Here is a 16,364-nt window from a genome sequence, read left to right on the forward strand (position 1 = left end):
GTGACTTTAGATTTACAGTTTCCAATAATCTTTACCACTGAAGGGATTTCTTGCCTACTCCTACTCTAGTTGTAGATTATTGATTAGAAATTGATTGTCATGAAATCAGCATTTCCTTATTACACCATGTGAATGGTAAAAAAATCAGCTGAGCTTTTGTCTATCTTTGCCCAACAAATCCTATAGTCCTATTTCCATTTGTTTGTGGTCTGGTATCTGATTATCCTTATCACTAAATTATATATATATATATAGTCAACAGTGTGCATTAATCGCTGCAAATGGTGATGCTGAACAATGTCCTGTTCTGTGCAGGAGAACTCCAACATATACAAGAGTGATGATACAGTTATGGAGTTCTGGATTAAAATGTGTCATGCTTCGCAAGAAATTTGTAAAATAAAATAAAATCTACATTAAAATATAATTTAAATTCGGTGCCATGATTTCTCCAAATGCTTACGTACAAATTGCAGTTTGGTACCTTTGAGCAAAATTAGCTCCCACATTTCTGGTGTTGAATTATCTTGCTATCTATCTGCAGCATTATTGAATTTCTGTATGTATCAGTTTAATTCAATTAATGATGCTCTGCTATCTAAGTAGAAGCTTGTGCTTCAAAATGTGCTGTATTATTTGGCATCTTTCTCAACTCACTGTTTAACATGTTTTTTTGGAAAATAGTATGATTTGAGATATAATTCTTCAGATGAGGCATGAAGCTGCGGCCCTCTGGGTATTGAGGTACGCATTGAGGGTCTTACTGCACTACTCAGATACTGATGAGATTTTCTGGTCGCCTGGTCAATATCGCACATTCAGACATAGCACAAAACAGATTCTTTCATGATTAAAATCATTACTGTTAGATCTTGGTAAGAACAAATTGCCTGCCTCTTTTGCCCACATAAGTGTAATTTGAGCAAATTGTTGCAGATGATTAAAATGTAAATTTTTTTGAAAATCATTTCAGTTTTCAAAGGCACCTGATGATGGCTCTGTTTCTTTCAGGCATGTAATTTAATAGCTGTAAAACACATTGTGCATCTGCAGATTCATGTGTGGGTGTATTAACAAAGCAGATAAATACCTAAATTGTGGAACCAACATTTGTATTTTAATCTGCTTTTGGTAAAAGCTGCTATTTAAATTACTCTGAATTTCCAACCCCACTAATAACTATATGACAAAAGTAGATGGCAAACTATTATATCTTTCAGCTGGAATACTAAGAGGTGCTTTCATGAAGGAGATGTTTCAATGTTTTCTGTGAATTGTTATTCATGGTTGGTTATGAGATAATGACTGGAGGCAGTTTAACTAGACTTACTAGCTGATAGCATACAAAGTCTAAGTTAAAGAAGAATAACAAAATGCAATTATCTCATTCTTGAGGCAATGGTTTGCCATATAGATTTTAATTAAAGCCACAGTCCTATTCACATCAATAAACATCATCCTAGCCAAAGAAACACTGATCACTTGCTAGATGAAGTGCTTATGCCCAAAATGTCGATTCTCCTGCTCCTCAGATGCTGCCTGATGAAGCACTGGTGGTGTAGCCCGCTTTCTATTTGTGTTTGGGTTTCCTTGGGTTGGTGATGTCATTTCCTGTTCTTTTTCTCAGGGGTGTTAAGTGGAATCCAAGTCAATGTGTTCATTGATAGAGTTCTGGTTAGAATGCTCATATGTGTCTCTGTTTGGCTTGTCCTAGGATGGATGTGTTGTCCCACTCGAAGTGGTGTCCTTTCTCATCCATATGTAAGGATATGTGAGAGTGGGTCATTTCTTTCTGTGGCTAGTTGATGTTCATGTATCCTGGTGGCTGGTTTTCTACCTGTTTATTCAATGTAGACAAAGGCAAAATAAAGACACGCATGGAATTCCTAGAGGCCTGGAATTCCACTAACAAACATTTCGATTTGGACCCCATTTTCCAACCTCTCAGAAAAAGAATAGGAAGTGATATCACCCACCACAACAGACTAAGACACATAAGCAGCAAGCGGGACAGAACACCAGTGCTCCACCAGAGGCTTACTGATTAAGTTACCTACCATGGTGATGAAACATCTGAGAAGAAATCTACGAGCTCAGCGAGGAAACGTACATCCTAATTAAATTTACTACAAACCGATCGACTCCCACAGCTACCTAGATTACACCTCCTCCCACCCTGCCCCCTGTAAAAACACCATCACATATTCCCAATTCCTTCGCCTCCGCTGCATCTGCTCCCAGGAGGACCAATTCCACTACCGAACAACCCAAATGGCCTCCTTCTTCAAAGACCGCAATTTCCCCTCCGACGTGGTCGACGATGCTCTCCACCGTATCTCCACTTCCTGCACTTCCGCCCTTGAACCCCGCCCCTCCAATCGCCACCAGGACAGAACCCCACTGGTCCTCACCTTCCACCCCACCAACCTCCGGACACATCGTATCATCCTCCGTCATTTCCACCACCTCCAAACAGACCCCACCACCAGGGATATATTTCCTTCCCCACCCCTATCAGTGTTCCGGAGAGACCACTCCCTCCGCAACTCTCTCGCCAGGTCCACATCCCCTACCAACCCAACCTCCACTCCCGGCACCTTCCCCTGCAACTGCAAGAAGTGCATAACTTGCACCCACACCTCCCCCCTCACCTCCCTCCAAGGCCCCAATGGATCCTTCCATATCTGTCGCAAATTCACCTGCATCTCCACACACAACATTTACTGTATCCGTTGCACCCGATGTGGTCTCCTCTACATTGGGGAGACAGGCCGCCTACTTGCAGAACGTTTCAGGGAACACCTCTGGGACACCCGCACCAACCAACCCAACCGCCCCGTGGCTGAACACTTTAACTCCCCCTCCCACTCCGCCAAGGACATGCAGGTCTTTGGCCTCCTCCATCGCCAGACCCTGACCACACGACGCCTGGAGGAAGAGCGCCTCATCTTCCTCCTAGGAACCCTCCAACCACACAGGATGAATGTAGATTTCTCCAGCTTCCTCATTTGCCCTCCCCCCACCTTATCTCAGTCCCAACCCCCGGATTCAGCACCGCCCTCTTAGCCTGCAATCTTCTTCCTGACCTCTCCGCCCCCACCCCCTCTCCGGCCTATCACCCTTACCCATACCTCCTTCCACCTATCGTATTCCCAGTGCCCCTCCCCCAAATTCCATCCCCCTTACCCTTTATCTCAGCCGGCTTGCCACACCAGCCTCATTCCTGAAGAAGGGCTTATGCCCGAAACGCCGATTCTCCTGCTCCTCGGATGCTGCCTAACCTGCTGTGTTTTTCCAGCACCACATTTTTCAATCCTAATTAAAGTCACTGTTTAACATAATCAAAAACAGAAGTTGCTGGAAAAGCTCAATAGGTCTGGCAGCATCTGTGAAGAGAAATTAGAGTTCATGTTTCGGGTCCGGTGGCCCTTCCACAGAACAGTTCTGGGGAAGGGCCACCGGACGCGAAACGTTAACTCTGATTTCTCTTCATAGATGTTGCCAGACCTGCTGAGCCTCTCCAGCAGCTTCTATTTTTGTTTCTGATTTACAGCATCTGCAGTTTTTTTCAGTTTTCACCGTTTAACATAATTGACTTATATTTTTAACAGATGATAAGAATAAAAAGCTGTCTCCTAACTAGAATGCAGTTCCATTCAATCTATTCACACTGATTTTATGTTCCAGTTTTGAATAGAGGTGGATAAACTGAAAGCACAGCAAATATTTTGACCTTATGTTCTTGAAATTACGATCCTGAATTTTGGAGTAATTTACTAATAATGTTTCCCTCTCAAATCAATATTTAGGGCTTTTAGGAAACTGCCAGGATTAACTGTGGCTGACTGTTCTTTCATACAAAGTGAACATACAATGTGCAATACCCGACTATTAACAGAATTTATCTTTCTCTTTTGCTATCTTGGATCAGATATACCCCTTTTGCTAATGGTCCCGATGACACGCCAAGTGAGATTCTGGCTCGGATTGGAAGCGGACACTATACTCTCCAGGGTGGAAACTGGGACAAGGCCTCTTCTGCTGCAAAGGTCAGTTTGAAAGGTTAATCTATTCACAGATGCTGCCAAATGTTCTGATCTTCAGTATTGTTGAGAAGTTGAGGTGCAGGTTTCTCAGCTATCTGGATCTTCACCTGGGAATGGCAGGTTGGAGAAGGAAATCTGACAATGGAAGGGAAATGCAATTTGAAGATGAATCACACTGCAATGACATTTTGTGTTAGTGTGTTGATAATTTGATGTTATGATTCAAATCCTATCACACTCTTCTGACCCTGTGGATAGATGTCAACCCTTTCCTTAGGATAAAGGACTGCAACAAATTACCAAATTTTACAATTACATTTAAATATAAACAATAGAATAATTATTATGGGAACAGTTTGGTGTGTGACCATGCTCAGTACCTAAATCTGATCCAGAAAAATCTATCCTTACTGAGAGCTGATGCACAGTCCTGTCTTGAAATAATTTGAGGGAATCTCTAGTGGGCATAAAACTGCTAATATTTAATTGTGAATTAGCAGGAAATGGAGAGACCAAAAAAGGTGAATGTGAGAAATAGAGCCCAGAAATAGATGCATCTGGTGTTGAGGACATTTACTTATACAGCTTCCAACGACTACTTTTTTCGGGGCAGAGGCATCTTGCCTGTGGTGCTTCCAGTGAATGATGAACTTCATTCTTAATGTTCAGGCCACTTTTAAATTAGTATCTCAAAACAGAACTTGTTATTCTCCTAAGAGATGGTTGTTTTCTTAGTTGCATGTTGGATCCTCTGGGGCACCATGATCAAACAGTTGATCGTGATGTACAGTGTGAAAACACCAGAACCCATGTCATAAGTTATGGTTTCATTTTTACATTCTACCTTCTCCTTCTGATCACACTTACAACTGGAAAATTAGTTGCAACCCCGGTGGACAATATTATTGCCCAGTTGCAACGATCTGTGTGAGTGGGATTGGAGATCTTGCTTTTCCAATTGGTCTGATGAAGAGGTCCGGCTTCTACTATGTCCCCCTGAAATTACCAGTGGCTAATCAAGAACAGAAGTACATGTCTAACAAATCTAGCGCTAAGCACAAAAGCAAGATGGTAGCTTTGACCTTGTAAATAAGCATTAGTTAGGTGTTTTACGGCATGGTAGAGTTTCATTGTAGAATTCTTCTGTTAAAAAATAATAATTAAATTATCTCCTGCAACTGCTGTTACTCCTGCTCCTGGACTTTAACCTTATTGGTTCCCAAGACCTATCCTCCTCTTCCTATTTTTTTAAATTCATTCATGTGTTTGAGCCAGGTATGATTCCAACCACAGAGTTTTACCCCTGATTCCCAACAACTCCAGTGTTGCTAGTGTTTCTCATGCGGTCTTCAAAAACAGTCTTGATCTCAAGGGCAGTCATTCTCTTACTGCACCTCTAGAATTCATCTTTTTTTACCCTTCTTTGAATTAAGGCTGGAATGAGGTTGGAACTGAGTTACCCTGGCAGAGCCCAAAGGGAGCATTAGTGAGCAAGGTATTGCTAAACAATTGCTGCTTAATAGCATTATTGACGATACTTTCTATAGCTTTACTGATAATGTAGAGTCGACTGATATGGCTGTAATTGGCTAGGTTGGAGTTGATTAGCTACAACACTGGCATCTACAAGGTGTATACTGTACAGAAAAGCAGACAAGAACAAGTTGGCTAGGACTGTGGCAAATTCTTGAGCATATATCTTCAATCCTTTTACCAGACTGTTGTCATGGCTACTGCAAATCAATTCACTGAAAACGGCATCTCTGGAGACCTCTGAACAAGGTAGAGATGGATCATCTCACTCAGTACTTCTTGCTGAAGATTGTTGCAAATGCTTCAGGCTTACCTTTTAAATTGATCAATGGTATTATGGACATTGAGGAAGGTTATCAGAAATTGCAGCAGGACCTTGACTAGCAAGGGAAGTGTGTCGAGAAATGGCAAATGGAGCTTAATATAGATAAGTGTGATGGCTTGCATTGTGGAAATGCAAGCCCTCAAGGAAGGAATTTCATGGTGAATGGTAGGGCTTTAAGGAGTGTACTGGAACAGAGAGGTCTTGGAGTACACTATCACTGAAAGTGGAGTCACAGGTAGGCAGGGCAGTGAAGAAGGCTTTTGACACACTGGCCTTCATCAGTCAGGGCATTGAGTAGAGAAGTTGGGAAATTATGTAGCAGTTATGCAGAATGTTGGTGAGGCCGCACTTGGAGTATTGTGTTCAGTTTTGGTCGCCTTGTTATAGGAAGGATGTTATTAAACTGGAAAGAGTGCAGAAAATAATTTACAAGAATGTTGCCTGGACTCAATGGTATGTCTTATAGGGAGACGTTGGACAAGCTAGGACTTTTTTCTTTAGAGCGTAGGAGATTGAGTCTGGCGGGCCTTATAGAGGTATATAAGATTATGAGAGGCATGGATAGAGTGAATGCACTCAGTCTTTTTTCCAGGGTTGGGGAATCTAGGACTAGAAGGCATCAGTTTAAGGTAAGAGGGCAAAGAATAAAAGAGAACCTGAGGGGCAACTTTTTTATACAGAGGGTGGAATGCGTATGGAATGAGCTGCCAGTGGAAGTGGTTATACATGTATTTGGAAAGACAAGGACTGATTCGGGATAATTAACATGGCTTTGTGCATGGGAAATCATGTCTCACAAACTTGATTGAGTTTTTTGAAAAAGTAACAAAGAAGATTGATGAGGGCAGAGCAGTAGATGTGATCTATATGGACTTCAGTAAGGCGTTTGACAAGGTTCCCCATGGGAGACTGATTAGCAAGGTTAGATCTCATGGAATACAGGGAGAACTAGCCATTTGGTTACAGACCTGGCTCAAAGGTAGAAGACAGAGGGTGGTGGTGGAGGGTTGTTTTTCAGACTGGAGGCCTGTGACCAGTGGAGTGCCACAAGGATCGGTTCTGGGTCCTCTACTTTTTGTCATTTACATAAATGATTTGGATGCACGCATAAGAGGTACAGTTAGTAAGTTTGCAGATGACACCAAAATTGGAGGTGTAGTGGACAGCGAAGAGGGTTACCTCAGATTACAACAGGATCTGGACCAGATGGGCCAATGGGCTAAGAAGTGGCAGATGGAGTTTAACTCAGATAAATGCGAGGTGCTGCATTTTGGGAAAGTAAATCTTAGCAGGACTTATACACTTAATGGTAAGGTCCTATGGAGTGTTGCTGAACAAAGAGACCATGGAGTGCAGGTTCATATCTCCTTGAAAGTGGAGTCACAGGTAGATAGGATAGTGAAGAAGGCGTTTGGTATGCTTTCCTTTATTGGTCAGAGTATTGAGTACAGGAGTTGGGAGGTCATGTTGCGGCTGTACAGGACATTGGTTCGGCCACTGTTGGAATATTGCGTGCAATTCTGGTCTCCTTCCTATCGGAAAGATGTTGTGAAACCTGAAAGGGTTCAGAAAAGATTTACAAGGATGTTACCAGGGTTGGAGTATCTGAGCTACAGGGAGAGGCTAAACAGGCTGGGGCCGTTTTCCCTGGAGCGTCAGAGGCTGAGGGGTGACCTTATAGAGGTTTACAAAATTATGAGGGGCATGGATAGGATAAATAGACAAAGTCTTTTCCCTGGTGTCAGGGAGTCCAGAACTAGAGGGCATATGTTTAGGGTGAGAGGGAAAAGATATAAAAGAGACCTAAGGGGCAACGTTTTCACGCAGAGGGTGGTACGTGTATGGAATGAGCTGTCAGAGGATGTGGTGGAGGCTGGTACAATTGCAACATTTAAGAGGCATTTGGATGGGTATATGGACTAGGAAGGGTTTGGAGGGATATGGGCCGGGTGCTGGCAGGTGGGACTAGATTGGGTTGGGATATCTAGTCGGCATGGATGGGTTGGACCGAAGGGTCTGTTTCCATGCTATACATCTCTATGACTCTGTGATTGAAGCGGATACATTAACATTTAAAAGGCATTTGGACAAATACATGGAAAGGATTGAAAGGCTCTAAGCCATGTGCAGGAAAATGGGGTTAGCATGGACAGATATTTTGGTTCGCATGGACCAGTTTGGGCCACAGGGCCTATCTCTGTGCTGTAGGGCTGTATGACTCTATGATGTTTTTGAACTGAATGATGGGGATGTGTGACAATCCTGCTCCTTTAACAAGGTTATGTTGTTCTTTTTTTATCAGAGTGGTCAGAAAGTCAAAGGTTCCAGGCTATCTAGTTTTGACGGGTTTTAGGGCCAATTTGATTCTAGCTAACAGATACTACCTCAGACAAAGGGCTTTCAGGTTTAAAACAAAACTTGCACAATGAAAGAAGAGTGGCCAGTTCTCCCAGCTCACCTTTCCTCTGGGTTTGGTTTGGCTTGGTTTTAGCAGTCTGGCTGTTCAGAGCAAGCAATCTGTCAGTTTTGAGGCTGCTGGTCCAAAAAACAGCTACTTGGGAAAAGGTGTTCCATGCTGAATCTCTCAGACATGTCTCTCTCTCTCTCTCTCTCACTCTCTCTCTCCTGTAAGACCCTGTGTTTGATTTTACATTTATTTGCCAAAGGGTCTTTATAGGGATTGTTGCAGGAATTTGGAACAACATCATTAAGTTGGGATTGTCTGTTGTGTTTTTGGATAGGTTAAGTTATTCTATATTCTGTTCTCTTTTGGTGGTGTTTCATTTGGTAATCTTCCAAATAAGTTCTGTTTTGTTTAAAACTAAGTGGTTGGGCCAGCTGTTGTGTCACTCCTGGAATATGCCCTATACACCCGCTTAAAAAAACTAGCAACGTTAGGGTCCAGGCTACTTTCTTCAAATGTTTTGAGGGGTGGTCTGGCTTGGTCCATGACAGATGTTAGTAGAGCCTCCTCCCGAAGTGAGTTATTTACTTGTTCACTACCATTCATGACTGGATGTGGTCGGATTGCTGAGCTGAAATAATCTGTTCGTTGTGGAATCGTTTATCTCTATCACTTGTTTATGCTATTTGATATACAAATAGTGCTGTCTTGTAGCTTCACTGGGTCGGCACCTAATTTTTCAGTACATCTGGTGCTGCCTCCTGGCATGCACTCCTGCACTCTTCTTTGAACCAGATTTGGACCCATAGTTTGATGTTCATGGTAAGATGGGTGCTCTGAGGTTGCCCATTGTGTCAGAATACAAATCCACTGCTGCTGATGGCATACATAATTCATGGATATGCAGTCTTGAGTTGCTAGAATTGGTCGACGTCTATCTCAGTTAGTATGTTGATAGTGCTACTCAACCCAGTGGAGGGTATTCTCGGTGTGAAGATAGGACTTTGTTTCCATATGAAAAAGGAACAAGACTAGGCCTACAAGCCTATCTAACACTCAGTGAAATCATGACTGATCTGGTTTTAACCTTAACTCTACAACCCTTTAGTTCTCTGATAATCTTTCATCCTTTCTGTAATTAATAATCTATCTACCTCTGCCTTGATAATACTTAAAGATCTACACCAACTGTCTTTTGAGAAAGGGAATTCCAAAGACTCTTACCTCTCAGAGAAAAAATGCTTCCTCGTCTCTGTTTAAAATGGGCACCCCCTAATTTTTAAATTGTGACCCCTTGTTCTAGATTCTCTTTCAAGAGGAAGCATGATTTTGACATCCACTTGGTTAAGTCCCCACAAGGTCTTATGTTTCAAATTGAGTCACTACTGTCCCACCTAAGAAGATACAGGCTTAGCCTGTCCAGCCTTTCCTCATAAGACAATTCACTCATTCCAAACATTTGTCGAGTAAACCTTCTCTGAACTGCTTCTCATACATCAACATCCTCCATACGTAAGGTGACAGGCACTGTTCACAGTATTCCAGATGCAGTCCTACCAATAACTGAAGCATAACCTTTTTATTCTTGCATTCAGTTCCCCTCGCAATAAAACATGACATTCTATTAACTTTCTTGATTACTTGCTGTACCTGCAGATTAGCATTCTTTAATTCGTGCAATAGGATGCCCAGATTTCTCTGCATCTCAGGGCTCTGCAACCTCTCATCAGTAATGCTTTTTCATTCTTTCTGCAAAAATGGACAATTTCACACATTTCCACATTGTAGTCCACTTACCAGATCTTTGCCTACTCACTTAACCTATCTATTTTTAGGCCAATTGGGGAGTATGAGATCAAGTATGTTTTTCCATTGCAACCTGCTGCTGACCCAGTCTTGCAGCTGTACTATTTAGGACTAAACCAGTCGCTCAGTAGTTTTGCTGCCAAACCACTGTAGATGATGGACCTTTAAGTACCTATCCTATGCCCTTGCCACTCTCATTTTATCCCTGAAATGATGTTCAACGTGGAGGAGTACTGATTTATGCTAAGGAGGAATGTAGTATGTGATAACTAGAAGGAGGTTTCCTTCTTCTTGTATGACTTGATGCCATGAAATTTCATGGTGTGTACAGTCCAATGTTGGGAACTTACAGAGCAATTCAGTCCTGACTGTATGCCACTGTGCTGTCCCTTTGCTCAGTCTATCCGGCTGGTTGAACAGGATATATCAGGGGTGGTGATGGCATTATCTGGGATCTTGTGTCGATAATGTATGAATATGTGAATATGACAATGTTAGGCTTTTACTTGATGAGTCCATGAGGCAGCTGTCCCAATTTTGGCACTGTCCCCCAGATCTTTGTAAGGAGGACTTTGCAGATTTGACATGGCATAAATTGCCATTGATGTTTTCAGTGCTTTAGTCAATGCCAGGTGGTCTGTCTGGTTTCATTCCTTTCTTTGTAGCATTGGTTTATTTCAACTGACTGGTCTATTTCAGAGAGCAGTCAAGAGTCAACCACATTGTCATGAGTCTGAAGTCATGTGTCAGCTGGACCAGTTTCTCTTTCACAAATGGACATAACTAAACTAGTTAGATTTTTCCAGTAGTCGATTGTTATATATCATGAGTATTTCAATTTCAGTTTTTAATTGAATTTGTATTTTACCATTTGCCATGGTGGGATTCAAACCTGGGTCATCACAGCATTTTCTGGATCACTGAATATACTAGTCCAGCGACAATACCGCAACACCATCACCTCCTTGATCATGCTGGCTTTAGGGAGATCAGTCAAAATCATAGAAAAACCTTCATGTATGGCGATGCCACCGGACTTTGGTTCTCCTCTGCAAAGTATAAAAGGAAAGCATTTTTGCAGTTGAAAATCTGGAATTGAAAACAAAAGCTGTTTGAAATGTTAGTGGTTACCATTGCCATCTCCTTTTTGCTTTACAAATCATCTTTTCATACCTATCAGAGATGTTTCCTATTGTTCTTCTTCCTGCCCATCCCTTTTCCTTGTTTTACTTCCTTAAAGATTCTAGATTAGAGTGGTGCTGGAAAAGCACAGCAGTTCAGGCAGCATCCGAGAAGTAGGAAAATTGACATTTCAGGCAAAAGCCCTTCATCAGGAATAGAGGCAGAGTGCCTGCAGGGTACCTTTTTACCTTTTTTACTTCCTTAAAGTCAGCTATAACTCGAAATTCTTCCAGTTGTTACTAAAAGTAATTGATCTGAAATGCAAACTCTTTCTCTCCATGACTGCTGCCTGACCTACTGAATATTTCAAGCATTTTCTTTAATAATTCCAATTTTCTCACGAGTGGCTTGACAAACTGCTTACCTAACATCCACAATTGGTTGAGTAGGAACTTTTTTTAGGTTGGTAAGACTGATGACATTGTCCATGATCCCCACTAGAATATCTTGTTCCTTCATTACTGATTCTTATTTCTCCCCATGATTACACATTGTTCAAGGTTGTGAGCAACCTAAGTCTGTAATTTGACTGCAAGCTGCATTTCTGAATCTGCATACTTTCAATGAGAAAGATGCATATTTTCACCTCAGTAATGTCACTTGCATATGAGGACTTAAGCTTTGTAAGGTTGTTGAAAAATAGTTTATTTCACATTTTATAGAGTCAGAGTCACAGAGCTCGACAACATGGAAACAGACCCTTTGGTCCAACTCATCCTTGCTGACCAGATATCCTACGTTACTCCCATTTAGAGTCATAAAGTCATAGAGATGTACAGCACGTTAGTCCCATTTAGAGTCATAAAGTCATAGAGATGTACAGCACATTACAGAGATGTACCGGCCCTTCACTCCAACTTGTCCATGCCGACCAGATATCCTAAATTAATCTAGTTCCATTTCCAGCATTTGGCCCATAGCCCTCTAAACCCTTCCTATTCATGTACCCATCCATTAGACCATAAGACATAGGAGTGGAAGTAAAGTCATTTGGCCGATCGAGTCCACTCCACCATTCAATCATGGCTAATGGGCATTTCAACTCCACTTACCCGCACTCTCCCCATAGCCCTTAATTCCTTGTGAGATCAAGAGTTTGTCAATCTCTGCCTTGAAGACATTTAACATCCCGGCCTCCACTGCGCTTGGTGGCAATGAATTCCACAGCCCCACCACTTTCTGCATGAAGAAATGTCTCATTTCCGTTATAAATTGACTCCCTCTAATGCTAAGGCTGTGCCCACAGGTCCTAGTCTCCCTGCCTAATGGAAACAAATTCCCAGCGTCCACCCTTTCTAGAGTCATAGAGATGAACAGCATGGAAACAGACCCTTCGGTCCAACCCGTCCATGCCGACCAGATATCCCAACCCAATATAGTCCCAACTTCCAGCACCCAGCCCATATCCATCCAAACCCTTCCTATTCATATACCCTTCCAAATGCCTCTTAAATATTGCAATTGTACCAGCCTCCACCACTTCCTCTGGCAGTTCATTCCATACACGTACGACCCTCTGCGTGAAAAAGTTGCCCCTTAGGTCTCTCTAATATCTTTCCCCTCTCACCCTAAACCTATGCCCTCTAGTTCTGGACTCACTGACCCCAGGAAAAAGACCTTGCCTATTTACCCTATTCATGCCCCTCATAATTTTGTAAATTTCTATAAGGTCACCCCTCAGCCTCCGACGGTCCAGGGAAAACAGCACCAGCCTGTTCAGCCTCTCCCTATAGCTCAAATCCTCCAACCCTGGCAACATCCTTGTAAATCTTTTCTGAACCCTTTCAAGTTTCACAACATCTTTGCGATAGGAAGAAGACCAGAATTGCACGCAATATTCCAACAGTGACCTAACCAATGTCCTGTACAGCCGCAACATGACCTCCCAACTCCTGTATTCAATGCTCTGACCAAGAAAGGAAAGCATATCAAACGCTTTCTTCACTATCCTACCTATCTGCGATTCTACTCTCAAGGAGATATGAACCTGCACTCCAAGGTCTCTTTGTTCAGCATCACTCCATAGGACCTTACCATTAAGTGTATAAATTCTGCTAAGATTTGCTTTCCCAAAATGCAGCACCTCGCATTTATCTGAATTAAACTCCACCTGCCACTTCTCAGCCCATTGGCCCATCTGGTCCAGATCCTGTTATAATCTGAGGTAACCCTCTTCGCTGTCCACTACACCTTCAATTTTGGTGTCATCTGCAAACTTACTAACTGTACCTCTTATGCTTGCATCCAAATCATTTATGTAAATGACAAAATGTAGAAGGCCCAGCACCGATCCTTGTGGCACTCCACTGGTCACAGGCCTCCAGTCTGAAAAACAACCCTCCACCACCATCACCCTCTGTCTTCTAACTTTGAGCCAGGTCTGTATCCAAATGGCTAGTTCTCCCTGTATTCCATGAGATCTAACCAGTCTCCCATGGGGAACCTTGTCAAACGCCTAACTGAAGTCCATCTACTGCACTGCCCTCATCAATCCTCTTTGTTACTTCCTTAAAAAACTCAATCACGTTTGTGATACATGATTTCCCAAGCATAAAGCCATTTTGACTATCCCGAATCAGTCCTTGCCTTTCCAAATACATGTACATCCTGTCCCTCAGGATTCTCTCCTTGCCTACCACTCAGGTCAGGCTCACCGGTCTATAGTTCCCTGGCTTGCCCTAACCGCCCTTCTTAAACAGTGGCACCACGTTTGCCAACCTTCAGTCTTCCGGCATCTTACCTGTGACTATTGATGATACAAATATCTCAGCAAGAGGCCCAGCAATCACTTCTCTAGTTTCCCACAGAGTTCTCGGGTACACCTGATCAGGTCCTGGGGATTTATACACCTTTACCTGTTTCAAGACATCCAGCACTTCCTCCTCTGTAATTTGGACATTTTGCAAGATGTCACCATCTATTTTCCTACAGTCTATATCTTCCATATCCTTTTCCACAGTAAATACTGATGCAAAATACTCATTTAGTATCTCCCCTATTTTCTGTGGCTCCACACAAAGACTGCCTTGCTGATCTTTGAGAGGCCCTATCTCTCCCTAGTTACCCTTTTGTCCTTAATGTATTTGTAAAAATCCTTTGGATTCTCCTTAATTCTATTTGCCAAAGCTATCTCATGTCCCCGTTTTGCTCTCCTGATTTCTCTCTTAAGTATACTCCTTCCTTTATACTATTTTAAGGATTCACTCAATCTATCCTGTCTATATCTTACATATGCTTCCTTCTTTTTCTTAACCGAACCCTCAATTTCTTTCGTCATCCAGCATTCCCTATACCTACCAGCCTTTCCTTTCACCCTGACAGGAATATACTTTTCTGGATTCTCGTTATCTCATTTCTGAAGGCTTCCCATTTTCCAGCCGTTCCTTTACCTGCGAACATCTGCCTCCAATCAGCTTTCGAAAGTTCTTGCCTAATACCATCAAAATTGGCCGTTCTCCAATTTAGAACTTCAACTTTTAGATCTGGTCTATCCTTTTCCATCACTATTTTAAAACGAATAGAATTATGGTCGCCGGCCCCAAAGTGCTCCTCCACTGACACCTCAGTCACTTGCCCTGTCTTATTTCCCAAGAGTAGGTCAAGTTTTGCACCTTCTCTAGTAGATACATCCACATACTGAATCAGAAAATTGTCTTGTACGCACTTAAGAAATTCCCCTCCATCTAAACCTTTAACACTATGGCAGTCCCAGTCGATGTTTGGAAAGTTAAAATCCCCTACCATAACCACCCTATTACTCTTACAGATTTCTAAGCCATGCATTATCTTTTAAGTTGCTATTAGATCTCCCCTCAATTTTCTAAACTCTAATGAATACAATGCCAGAATCCTCAGCCTTTAATTGTATGTTTGGTCTACCATTTCAGGGATCATCCATGTGAATCTCCGTTGGACACGCTCCAGTGCCAGTACCTCCTTCCTGAGGTGTGGGGCACAAAATTGGACACACTATTTTAAATAGGGCCAAACTAGAGCTTTGTAAAGTCTCAGTAGCACAACACTGCTTTTATATTCAGCCCTCTTGAGATAAATGACAACATCACATTTGCTTTCTTAACCACAGACTCAACCTACAAGTCGACCTTTAGAGAATCCTGGACTAGCGCTCCCAGATCCCTTTGTACTTTGGCTTTATGAATTTTCTCACCATTTAGAAAATAGGCCACATCTGTATTCTTTTTTCCAAAGTGCATTTGAATTTGATCAGCCATTTCCTGGACCACACTCCTAACCTGTATAAATCTTTCTGCAACCTCCCCACCTCCTCAGAACTACCTACCTGTCCGCCTAACTTTGTATCATCAGCGAATTTCACCAGAATGCCTCCAGTCCCTTCATCCAGATCATTAATATATAAAGTGAACAGCTGCAGCCCCAATACTGAACCCTGCAGACACCACTTGTCACTAGCTGTCATTCCAAGAAATAACCTTTGATCCCACCTCTCTGCCTTCTCTCAGACAGCCAATCTTCAATCCATGCCAATAGCTCACCTCAAACACCATGGGCCCTCACATTATTCAGCAGCCTCCCGTGAGGCACCCTATCAAAGACCTTTTGGAAATCTAGGTAAATAACATCCACTGAATTTCCCAGCGCCTCCACTATTTCTTCAGCCACCTTCCTCAGAATTCTAGCCCATCGGGGCCAGGAGATTTATCAATTTTTAGATCTTTTAGCTTTTCTAGCACTTTCTCTTTTGTAATGGCTACCATACTCAACTCTGCCCCCAGCTCTCCTTAATTGTTGGGCTATTACTCATGTCTTCCACTGTAGACTGATACAAAATACTCATTAAGTTCTTCAGCTATTTCCTTATCTCCCATCACTAGCCTTCCTGCATCAATTTGGAACAGCCTAATTTCTACTTTTGCCTCTCGTTTGTTTCTAATGTATTGAAATAAACTTTTTACTATCATTTCTAATATTACTGGCTAGCTTACCTTCATATTTGATCCTCTCCTTCCTTATTTCTCTCTTTGTTATCCTCTGTTTGTTTTTGTAATCTTCCCAGTCTTCTAATTTCCCAGTGCTCTTGGCCACTTTT

The 16,364-nt window shown here is 42.3% G+C and overlaps 1 protein-coding gene across 5 annotated transcripts in view; it reads left to right on the forward strand.

Moving 5' to 3' along the window:
• Positions 1-16,364, forward strand: part of rps6ka1 (ribosomal protein S6 kinase a, polypeptide 1) — a 216,073-nt gene that overhangs the window by 189,499 nt on the left and 10,210 nt on the right. For all 5 annotated transcript variants that reach the window (XR_015752135.1, XM_043717494.2, XM_043717496.2 and 2 more), the window contains one exon: positions 3,932-4,049. Coding sequence is in view for 4 of the 5 variants with exons in the window: in XM_043717494.2 (XP_043573429.1) it covers positions 3,932-4,049 (118 nt within the window). In the remaining variant the exon portion in view is untranslated. The remainder of the gene's footprint in view (positions 1-3,931; positions 4,050-16,364) is intronic.

This window comes from Chiloscyllium plagiosum, unplaced genomic scaffold (assembly GCF_037043375.1).
Source record: "Chiloscyllium plagiosum isolate Xiang-an unplaced genomic scaffold, Cpla_swu_hap1 HiC_scaffold_30, whole genome shotgun sequence".
Classification (NCBI taxonomy): domain Eukaryota; kingdom Metazoa; phylum Chordata; class Chondrichthyes; order Orectolobiformes; family Hemiscylliidae; genus Chiloscyllium; species Chiloscyllium plagiosum.